The 11,441-nt window shown below is 60.2% G+C and overlaps 2 protein-coding genes across 2 annotated transcripts in view; both read left to right on the top strand.

Moving 5' to 3' along the window:
• The first annotated feature begins 1,276 nt into the window (after positions 1-1,276).
• On the top strand, positions 1,277-6,374 carry LOC102422074 (plasma serine protease inhibitor). Its single transcript, XM_014450170.2, has 4 exons — positions 1,277-2,010; positions 3,835-4,105; positions 4,472-4,619; positions 5,360-6,374. The coding sequence occupies exons 1-4, from the start codon at positions 1,353-1,355 to the stop codon at positions 5,558-5,560; spliced, it is 1,278 nt and encodes a 425-aa protein (XP_014305656.1). The 5' UTR covers positions 1,277-1,352; the 3' UTR covers positions 5,561-6,374.
• A 2,891-nt stretch (positions 6,375-9,265) lies between these two features.
• The window catches only part of LOC106695602 (serine protease inhibitor A3M-like), a 7,226-nt gene continuing 5,050 nt past the window's right edge, over positions 9,266-11,441 (top strand). Inside the window, exon 1 of the mRNA XM_014450172.2 lies at positions 9,266-9,282. The gene's annotated coding sequence lies outside the window, so the exon portion shown is untranslated. The remainder of the gene's footprint in view (positions 9,283-11,441) is intronic.

The raw sequence follows: 11,441 nt of genomic DNA on the forward strand, positions 1-11,441 counted from the left end.
GCTCAGGTGCGGTCTGCGGGCCAGTGGCTGTGACCTGTGTGGAGTCCCTCCGTTTGGCTCAGAGACAGGACTGCAGCCCGGTGCTGCCTGCCTGCTGAGCTCATTGGTATCTGCACCGCTCTGCCCACACACTGCTCCCTCCGCCCCCTCCACTCCCCTCTCACACCCCAACCTCCCCTGCAGGCCCGCTCTGCAGCGATCCCAGTGCCCTGTCCGGGGCCCTTAGGAGTGTGGTTTTGCGTGGGTCACGTGGCTCTGGCAGCCCTGGGCTGGGCTCCTGTTGACGGGGTCCGTGGTGGGGTCGGGGGCCCAGCTGAAGGGAGTTCACACAAAGCACAAGCTTCCAGTGGGCAGACCCGCAGCCGGTGGCATCCTTTGCTTGGCCGCATCCAGGCTCATGAGGCGGGGGGGCGGGGGGGGGAGAGGGGGGGTCATGCACCCCACAGCACAGCCGAGGAAATGGGGCCTCAGGGGTGGCCCCGGCCAGGTGCTGCCACACCCACAGCTCACACTCCTCGAGCTCCAGGTCTGTGCCTGCATTTGACTCATTTTTAAAATATATATATTTTTAATTGATTTCAGAGAGGAAGGGAGAGGGATAGAGAGATAGAAACATCAGCGATGAGAGAGAATCATTGGTCGGCTGCCTCCTTGAACACCCCACACCAGGGATCAGGCCCGCAACCTGGGCATGGGCCCTTGACCAGGAATCGAACCGTGACCTCCTGGTTCACAGATTGACGCTCAACCACTGAGCCACGCCGGCCGGGCCCATCCTTTCTCTTGGAGGCCGCTCTTGGGCACTGCCGGGGTGGGTAGGATCCGCCTCTAGAAGGGCTCAGGAATCTGGAGAAGGGGCTGCAAGTAAATTAAATAAACGAGATATGAAATATAAGTTTGGAAGGCATTTTTCGGGGGAGCCAGGGAAGGCTTAGCTTTAGTAACTAAGTTCTCTGAATCCCGGGACCCCTTAGCTTTTTTATTAATACATTTTGCCCTATAGCAAAGCGGATACACATACCCAAGGTAAGGTTTGGTAGGCAGTAAGATTGTCAGGTTGGGGACCTGCCCTCGGCTGTCAGGCAGCAGGCGATCATAGATGCAGATCTTCAGGTTTGGGGAAATGCTTTCGGCTATTGCAGCAGCAGGTAATAGGACAGCCCTGCTGAAGCCCCCAGGCCCACCAACCTTTTGATGAGCTTCTTGCATTTATCATGCCCTGCTGGGATGAGTGAGTTCTCTGGGATCAGCCTGCACACGCCCACCGGATCTCTCCCCTGAGAAGCCCCGCTGGCCACACGGCCTCCTGAGCGCATCCTCTCGCTCTCCCTTCCAGAATCAGAGGCGCCGCCATGCAGCTCCGCCTGCTCCTCTGCCTGGTGCTCTTCAGCCCGCAGGGCTCCAGTCTCCACCACCAGCACTCCTGGCGGACCAAGAAGAGGGTCAGGGAGCTGCCACCCACTGCCACGGCCACTGCCACGGCCACCGCCACGGCCGCCCCCGCCACGGCCGCCCCCGCTCACAGGAACTTCACCTTCGACCTCTTCAGGGCCTTGGTGGCCGCCAACCCCAACCAGAACATCATCTTCTCTCCCCTGAGCATCTCCATGCCGCTGGCCATGATCTCCCTGGGGGCACGGGCCAGCACGAAGGAACAGATCCTGGAGGGGCTGGGCCTCAGCGCCCAGGGGGGCCCCGAGGAGGACGAACTCCACCATGGCTTCCACCGGCTGCTGCAGGAGCAGCGCCGGCCCCGGGAGGACCTGCAGCTGAGCCTGGGCAACGTGCTGTTCATCAGGCCCGCGGTGCCCGTCCGGGACGCCTTCCTGAGCGCCATGAGGACGCTGTACCTGGCAGACGCCGTCCCCACCAACTTCAAGGACCCCGAAGCGGCCCAAAAGCAGATCAACGATTACGTGGCAAAGGAAACGAAAGGCAAGATCGTGGACCTGGTGAAGGACTTGGACAGCTCCGAGGTCATGGTCATGGTGAGCTACATCTTCTTTAAAGGTAAGGCCCTCGGGCTCCAACCTGAGCTTCCTCTTTCTGTTCAGCTGCTTTTCTTAAAAGAAGGCTCCAGCCCTGGCTGGTTTAGCTCCGTGGATGGAGTGTCGGCCTGCGGACCAAAAGGTCCCAGGTTCGATTCCGGTCAAGGGCACGTACCTCGGTTGCAGGCTCCTCCCCGGCCCAGGCCCTGGTCGGGGCTCATGCAGGAGGCAACCAATTGATGTGTTTCTCTCACATCGATGTCTCTCTCTGTCTCTCCCTCTCTCTTCCACGCTCCCTAAAAGTCAAGGGGAAAATATCCTTGGGTGAAGGTTAACAGAAAAACAAGCAAAGAGAACGCTCCATCCCGCCCACACAGAGGGTGGGCGTAGGTCCGTCCTTCCGGTGCCTGTGGGGGGAGCGCAGCGGCCGGCAGCCGTGGGCCTCTGACTGTAGGGGTGCTCATGACCCGGCGCCGTTTTCTCTGCTGGGGAAGAGCTCTTCCTGTCTGGGGGCCCATGGGGACCCCTGAAGTCACAGCCGCTGAAGCGTGAGTGGGTCGTGGCCACGGTGCAAGAGAAACGGATCCCTGGCTACGCGGGGCAGGACCGCGGGCCTGGGCAGGGCTTAGAGGGCCTCCCCAGGCCACTCCTGTAGCCCCTGATCCTCACGGCCCTATAGGGGCTCCTTCCTTTGCCAAGAAATCCCGGGACAAGAGCCTGCTCCTCTGGAGTCTCCCCCTCCCCGAGAGCGAAGCCCCAGCCTCAGCCCTGACAATTCTCACGGGTTCCTCCCATCTCAGCTCCCACTCCCCGTCCCCCCCCCCCCACCCCCGCTTCTAAACCAGCCATTTCCAGCTGCTGGGCCTCAAGAATGTTTAGCACATGCAGCCCCTGGTACCCAGTCAGGGCACAGACCTCTTCCCCCTTCGAGTGTCAAATAAAAAATGACAACGGCCAACACAGCAACAGCCGTCCGCTGCGAGTGCATCAAAACGGTACTTTTGTTTGCTGGGTCAGATCGGCAGCATTACGTTTTCCTTGGTGAGCCGAGTGTGAGTCACTGGTGTGTGTGCCCGTGAGGTGCCCTGGGTGGGGCTGGCTGAGGGCGGGAGGGAGAGAGGAAGAGGGGAGAGGAGGAGAGGGAAGGGGAGGGCAGGGAACGGAGGGGAGAGGGGAAGGGAGAAAAGGAGTTAATGTGAGTACCTCCCCCTTCCTGTGGCCACGGAGAGTGGGTATCGAGCTTGGAGTCTAAGCTTGTCCCCCGCCCGGGGCCATTCCATTCCGACAGGACGCAGAGGACACCTGTGAACTGAACGAAGGGGAGCTGGGGTGGGGGCCACATTGGATAACTGGGAAGAAGGTGCCCATAACTATTTGTGTCACTCTGATCACCCGCCCCCCCCTCTGCTCCCCAGGAAGCAGACTGAGCAGGAGCTAAGGGAGGACTTCCCAGTAGGAAACCTTACAAACCTTCGCCCCAAACTTCGATGCACAGCTAATGTCGGGGAAAGAGAGAAATGGAATGTGTAGCTAGAGCATGGCCTCACCAGCCGGCCTCCCTTCTCCCCTCTCTCCTTGGGCATTTGACCTTCAGCTGCATCGGAGAATCAAGCGAACATTAGGGGTCTGAGGGCCCCTGAGGACGCGAACACTGATTCCTTGTGTTGCAGATGTCGCAAAAGCCCCATGGAAAGCTCAAGCCCCCAGATAATAAAGGGGCGCAGGGGGCTCGGCAGCCACTGCTACCGACCAGGTGGCTCTAACGGGGTGATCTCTGGTGAAGGGGCTCCTTGTCCGCGCTTTTACCGGCGGCTGAGAATTCCCGTTTCTGTCCGCTTGCCTCTAGCCAAGTGGGAGACTCGCTTCGACCCCCAAAGCACCCTCAAGCAGGACTTCCACGTGACCCCGGAGACAGTGGTGCAGGTGCCCATGATGAAGCGGGAGGACGAGTATGACTACCTCCTGGACCGGAGACTCTCCTGCAGGGTCGTGGGGCTCCCCTACCAGGGCAACGCCACGGCCCTCTTCATTCTCCCCAGCGAGGGCCGGATGCATAAGGCGGAGGCCGGCCTGGACCAGGAGACCCTGACCAAGTGGTTCAAAAAGTTCACAAAGAGGTATCTTCAGAGGGCACTGGGCCAGCCTAGCCCTGCTCCCCACCAGGGAGACCGTGTCCCCTGGGGCCACCACCAGGGGGCGAAGGACTCACCCAGCCCAGGAGCTGCCTCCGAGCCCAGAGGCATCAGGGGAGTCCCGGCCCCGGGGCCTAGCGGGGATGCAGGGTTGGGGCTGGACGCCTGATTTCCTGGCGGTGCCGTCGGAGTGGGCAGTGAGCTCCGGGCTGTCCAGTCCGAGTCCAGAGCGGCACGGACTCTCCCTAGGCCAGGGGCTGAGGGTCATGTGGAGCTGCGGGGAGATGGTGGGGATGGGAGCTGAGACCCGGTGCTCTGGAAGAGTCTAGAAAGGTCCTCTTCTCTTTCCAGGAAGCTCCAGCTTTACCTTCCCAAGTTCTCCATCGAGGGATCCTACCAGCTGGAGAAGATCCTCCCCAAGCTGGGCATCCGGGACCTCTTCACCTCCCACGCCGACCTAGGCGGGCTCACCAACCACTCCAACATCCAGGTGTCTGAGGTGAGCAGGGGGTCCTAGCATCTGCTTCCAGAGACATTCTATTCTTTCTGTTCTGTTCTATTCTATTCTATTCTATTCTACTGGTATTCTATTCCTATTCTGTTCTATTCTATTCTATTTTACTGGTATTCTATTCCTATTCTGTTCTATTCTTTTTGTTCTATTGTACCTTATTCTACTCTGCTTCTATTCTATTCTATTCTATTCTATTCTATTCTATTCTATTCTATTCTATTCTATTCTATTCTATTCTATTCCATCTCATCCCATTCCATCCCATCCTATTCCCTTCCACTCCACATTCCGTATTCTTTCTCTCTCCTCTTTTTCTTCAAGAAGCCAAGTTTCAGTGTCTCATACCCTCCGTGCAATGAGAAGCCACACCCAGCACTGCCTCGGGGGAAGGAGCCCTGGATTAAACCATCAAAACTCAAAACCAGGTGGCAACTCCTCCCCTCATTAGCTGTGTGGCCTCCAACGATGACCTGACCTCGCCGAGCCCCCTCTCCCTCTGTGAAGTCAGAGCGTCCACCCCCCCCCGCTGCGAGACGCCGGGAGAATTCGCTGAAACACGCGAGTGCACCTAGGCCTGGCGCACAGCGGCTGCGCCATCGCGTCGCTTCCCACCTGCTCTCAGGCTCGGTTGTGCGGAGCCTCGGACAGGGACGCCACGGGCGGCGCTTTGCCCTCGGGCCGGCCTCTCCCAGCCCCATGAGCTGGTGTGTGTTGTCTCCCTGCAGATGGTGCACAAAGCCGTGGTGGAGGTGGACGAGTCGGGGACCCAAGCGGCTGCAGCCACGGGCATGGTGTTGGGGTTCCGGTCGGCTCGAATGGGCGCTCAGGTGGTGGTGTTCAACAGGCCGTTCCTGATGGCGATCGTGAACCCGGAGGGCGTCCTCTTCCTCGGCAAGGTGGCCCGCCCCGCGGAGGGGCACTTCTGAGCCCCGGCCTCCCCAGCGGAGATGCGGGCGCTCTGCGGCCATCGCCTGCGGAGACCTAGTGAGACGCGCAGGCTTAGTGACGAGTGAGACTTTAGCGAGTAACAGTAGCAGCACCGACCACCAGGACGGCTTCCTCCCACACCAGGTGAGGCCAGGCGCCTGGGAGAGGCTGGAGGACACGCGGTCACGCCCTCACCGCTCACCAGTGGCGATTCGCACTGAGGCCCCGAGAGCTGGATCGACTTGTCCAAGGCCACACGGCAGGTCAGAAGCCCAGGACCCGGCCCCTGATTCCCAGCCCAGCGCCACCGGCTCCCCAGGAAGGTGGTTCCAGTAGACATTCCGCCAGGAAGCATGTGTCCAAGCCCCGCCCCCCTTCCCCGTCAGCAACACCAGCCGTCAATTCTGATGGTTGAGTGGGGGCACCCGAGTGGAGTCTGCCGTGGGCGCTGTCCCGGCTCACCGGCTGTGTGACGTTGGCTCATGCCTTCCCCCTCTGGACTCTGGTTTCTCCACGGATGCACTGAGGGCTCAGGCCAAGGATAGAAGGTTCCTGAAATCAGGTAAAAAGCCTGGAGTGTCACCTGCCAGTCACAGCTGATATCACCGCTCATCCTCTGAGAAAAGCGAGGGGACCGCGGGGTGGAAATGGCCCGCCCGGGGCGTACCATCCTGCGGGGGAAGTTACAGTCCCGTGGGCGTGGCTGGCGGCGGGAGCATGGAGGCCGGGTGCCAACAGCGGCTGTTGTTTGGAGACACTGCTGACTGGGTGTGGACTGTAGTGCCAGGCAGAGCAATAAAGCATTTGCAGACACCGGTGTCTTGTCCTGCGGAAGCAGCTCTGGGAATGGTGGCAGAACCAGCTCGTCTGGTGAGGTGATAGCCTCCCTCCACAACATCCCCTACGAAGGGCGTATTATCCCCATTTTACAGACGGGGATGGCGAGGCTTGCCGAGAGCAGGGGCTTACCCAGCACACAGCTCCTAGGGGGTGGCGGCGGGGTCTGCCTGAGTCGTGGCCCCGGCCTCACCGTCAGCGCTGCGCTCCATGTAGAGCAGACGTGAGCGGGAAGCAGAAGCCCGAGTCAGGCGCACCTGGGCCATGAGCTCCCCCATGACCCAGACAGCCACACTCTCCTTTACAAAACCCACCCATTTCCCTGTCCATCGCCTTAAAGGGCCCGTGGATGAATAAACAAACGCTCATTTGCTCAGTCTCACTGTCCCCTGCACTCGCTGCCCCCAGCTCTGCCCCCACCCCCAGAGTCTGCGCACCCTGCCCTGCAGGCATGCCCTGGGCTTGCTCTCCGGGGGCTGACTCCCCACGCTGACCCCGGGTCTGGACTGCATCACAGAAGGGTGCCCCTTAGAACTAGCGAAGTTGGAACCCCATGCTTTGACCATTCCCCACAGCCCTAAGCACCTACTCTTGCCAGCCAGAGGGGACACTGTATCTGTGATCGACCTCATTAATCCCCGACCAACCCAGCCGGCTTGTACCCATTTCACAGAGGGGAACCTAATGCTTGCCCAGAGCCCGCAGCTGATGACAGTGCGAGGCCCCGGCTCTGGGACCCAGATGGCACGTGTTGGCTGGTGGCAGGGCAGATGGCTGCACCCCAACCAGACAGCTTGTCTGCATCTGTGATTCGAGCTCAGGACTGGGCCTCCTCGCGGGGCCAGAGCCGCCCCTGTGTGCGTTTCCCTTGCGAAATGCCTCATCTGCTTCGGCAAACATTTCTCCGTTGTTGACCCAGCCAGTCCAAGGTCGGGAGGCTTTGCCCTGTGGCATGTGGAAGCCAAGGCCCAGCTCTGTCTGACCTTTCCTGGGCAAATGGTGGCAAAGCAGCCACTGTGTGCGCGACTGGGGTGGGTGGGCTCTGGGTGCCAACGCGGGAGCCCCGGCTGCGTGGCACGCCCTCCAGCGCCCCCTGAGGGTCCTGGCGGGCTGTGTAACTCCATTGTCACATGATTCTGGGGTGAACAAAATCATATAGCAGCCCAGAGAGAAAGACAGAGAGGCAGAGAGAGACGGAAAGAACTTCTGGGGTTCGGGAAAACGTTGGCGGAAGAGGTGGCAGGAGCTGCCCTGAAGAATACGTGGGACCTCGACAGACAGTTTGGGAGCAGGAAGGGGCTTCGAGGCCCAGGGAACGGTGGCTGGAGAAGAGCATGACGCTGAGGGGCTGCGGAGTGAACCGGAAACCCACACCTCCCTCTGGACCCGAGTGGGGGAAGGAGGACCCTGCCTGCAGCCCAGCCACAGGGACCCGAGCACACCTGGTGGCGGGTCTGTGCCTGACTTCAGAGTAAGCGTGGCCGTCATGCCACACCCCGAGCACCCCCGGACCCCTTCTGGGGCCTCACGGTCCCTTCTGCACATCAGTAGACGAATCCACTCGCCCTCTAAGGGGCGCCCCCTCCACGACTCCTAAGGGGTGGGTGCCCCTTTGCTTCAATGCCCGCTGGCCGTGCCTCTGATGGACCTCGTGGTCCCACCTGGGGCAAAGGTGCTGGGTCTGCAGGTGGCTGTCCCCCTCGGGCCCTCTGTCTTAGCCACTGATAGTGGTTTCCGAGGGCTGTCATGACAAAGTGGCCCAGACCGGGCGGCTTAGCAGCAGACATGGGTCAGTGGCAGCTCCTCAGTTCATCTTTTTGAGGAAACTCCATACTGTTTCCTGCAGCGGCTGCCCCAGCCTGCATTCCCGCCAGCAGTGCACGAGGGTAGTTCATGCTCCTGCCACGTTTCTGCTTGTGTTTGTGAGAAGTAGGGTCTCCAGCACTTCCTGCTTTCTCACACGGCACCTGGAATCCCCAGGCTCTTATCTGAGCCGCACAGTTTCTGGGCCCAGGGTTGGTGCTGCCTCCTCGCTCCTGAAAACTCCTAACCAGAGTGAGTGACAGGGTGCTGCCTGCCGGGACCAAGAACTGTTCTTTTTTTAAAGATTTTTTTATTGCTTTTTAGAGAAAAAAGAAGGGAGAGAAAGGTCAATGTGAAAGTGAAACATCAGCCCTGACTGGTTTGGCTCAGTGGATAGAGTGTCGGCCTGCAGACTGAGGGGTCCCAGGTTCGATTCCGGTCAAGGGCATGTACCTTGGTTGCAGGCACATCCCCAGTGGGAGGTGTGCAGGAGGCAGCTGATCGATGTTTCTCTCTCATTGATGTTTCTAACTATCTCTCTCCCTTCCTTTCTGTAAAAAATCAATAAAATATATTTTTAAAAAAAGAAAGTAAAACATCAATCAGCTGCCTCCTGCACACCCCCAACTGGGGACAGAGCTCAAAACCCAGGCACGTGTCCTGACGGGCAACACTTGCGGCTCAGGACGACGCCCACCACTGAGCCACAGAGGCCAGGGCTGTGTTTTTGTTTCTTTTCTGAAGAACAGGAATCGGGGTATTTTTCAATGTCCCTCCTTATGTGTTTCTGAGTTTTACATGTTCCTCAATGAGTATTTCACAACAAAGACAAAACGAACTGAGGCAAGGTCTTGGTTTGTGTTTAAGAGACAAAAATTCAGCTGTTCCTGAAACTGGATTATTCGAGTCGTTCTAGCAAATCCCAGTTACCAGAAACGCTCCGTGCTCCCTTTCCAGTCAGACATCTGGACACCGGGTGTCCCGCCAGCATTTCCCAAGCCGGGGGCGGAGCCCCCTGCAGGATGAGTGAGCACCGGCGCCCGCGGCTGCACCACACACGGCACTCAGCTCTCCGAGGCAGGTAATCCACGGCGCCAAGCTACTGGGCGCCACGGAACCCACTTCCCCGGGTGGTTCTAGGTTCGGCCTGGAGCCGTGGACTGTGTGCAGGAGGGGCCAGGAGGAGTGTGGCAGCGCCGGGCGGGCCTGGCTGCTGAGGACAGGCCTCGGTCTGGGCCTGAGCCGGACACCTGCCAAGGGGTGGACGCGCCACGAGGGGTCTAGAGTCACTTCTGCCCCTGGCACTGGGCTTCTGCTTGGAGTCAGCTGTGCCCCCCACAGAGCTGTGCATCCTCCCCCGGGTGAGGACTCCCCGAGGGGCCCGGGGTGCTCCCCTCGCCGGGTGCAGGGGCAGCTCTCAGGGTGGTGCAGACAGAACGATTGCAATGCACCCTGGGCAGAGGCCACAGGGACTCCATGGGGGCTGTCCCTGGGCGCCAGCCATTCCCCCACCTCCCACCCCACCTCCAGCCAAAGCAGACAGGCAGGCTGCTTAGAGACAGGGCCGGCCGCCAACTCGCCCAAACAGTAAGCTTTTTTTCTCCAGAAGCAATGTTTTTGGGGAAAAGTTCAACTATTTTTCAAAGAAATGGTTACATAAGCAGAGAGTACACAGGGGGCAATTGAACTGCCTCTGTTCCGGGCTGGTCCAAAGGTGATGCCACTGTTTGGGATGGTCATCAGCTCAGCTCCGTCTCCCCCCCCTCCCCCTTCCTCTTCCTCCTCTTCTTCCTCCTCCTCCTCTTCCTCCTCTTGCCCTCTCTGCCACCAGCCCAGCTGCCCTGTCCCCTCGGGGCTCGGGGCTGAGTGGGCGGAGGAAGGTGATTGGCCCTGTTTGCTGCAGCAACTGGCTCTGAAATCTGTGTCTCTCTGTTTCCCCTTATTATTATTCTCTCTAATATGTTTTTATTGCTTTCAGAGAGGAAGGGAGAGGGAGAGAGCGATGGAAACATCAGTGAGGAGAGAGGATCATGGGTCGCTGCCTCCTGCAGGCCCCACAGTGGGGATCGAGCCTGCAACCTGGGCCTGTGCCCTGGCCGGGAACCGAGCTGTGACCTCCTGGTGCCTGGGCCGATGCTCACCCACTGAGCCACACCGGCCGGCCGGGCCAGTGTCTGCATGAGCCCTGACTGCGCCCAGGCACTGCAGTCAGCACCTGCCAGCGCGTCATCGAGAGGCCGGGAGCAGCGGTGTGGTCGCTGACTCGCCTGGCGCCCCTTCCTGGGGCCCTACTTGGGGGTGGACAGGGGACACACGCCAAGCAACTGCGTGCTTCCGATCCCCTCTGGCTGGTGTCCGCACGCGGGGAGGATGCACCTTGTGCCCATCACGAGCTCCCCACCTGGGAGCCAGGCAGACCCAGCTCTTGCCTCCGCTCTGCCCTGTCCTTGCTGTGCGGCCTGGGCAAGTCCCTTCACCTCTCTGTGCCGTTTCTCCCCTGGGGAAAATGGCCACAATTTCAGTGCTAACCTACAAATGTGAGAGCACAGAGCATAATTACGTATGGCGGGTGCCTAGGAGGTTGCCACTCTGGGAGGCCACAAAGCTAGCTGGGGGGGTGGGGGCAGAAAGCAGGCCATGTGGGGGCCCTGGGAGGTGGTCCGGGCCCCCCTGGCCCGCTGAGACTTAGAGCAGCTTCGCTTTTCAGAGTTGAGGGCAGAAGGGATGTCAGTCCTCCTGGTGCTGGGGCTCCTGGCGGCTGGGCTCGGCCCCACTGCCCACGGCCTCCCAGGGGACACGCCGGACCAGAAGGTGACCCCGGGCAACGAGACGCCGGTGGACAGCCTCCGACTGGCCTCCAGCAACGCCGACTTTGCCTTCAGCCTCTACAGGCAGTTGGCTCGGAAGAACCCCGATAAGAATGTGCTCTTCTCCCCGAAGAGCATCTCCACCGCGTTAGCCTTCCTGTCCCTGGGGGCCCGCGGCCGCACCCTGATGGAAATCCACAAGGGCCTCAAGGTCAACCTCACGGAGACCTAGGGGACGGAAATCCACCAGGGCTTCCAGCGCCTGCTGCGCGCCCTGGGCGGGTCCCCGCGACAAACTGCTACTGAGCTAGGGCAACGGCCTTGTTCGGACAGTGAGTAGTTTGAAAGCTGGTGAACGTGTCAGGGCCCACGTCCAATACGCTGTACGGCGGCCGAGGCGCTCTCCCTCGGAGTGTCGGAAGCCCCCGGGGAG

This window comes from Myotis lucifugus, unplaced genomic scaffold, assembly GCF_000147115.1.
Source record: "Myotis lucifugus unplaced genomic scaffold, Myoluc2.0 scaffold_1791, whole genome shotgun sequence".
In the NCBI taxonomy this organism is placed as follows: domain Eukaryota; kingdom Metazoa; phylum Chordata; class Mammalia; order Chiroptera; family Vespertilionidae; genus Myotis; species Myotis lucifugus.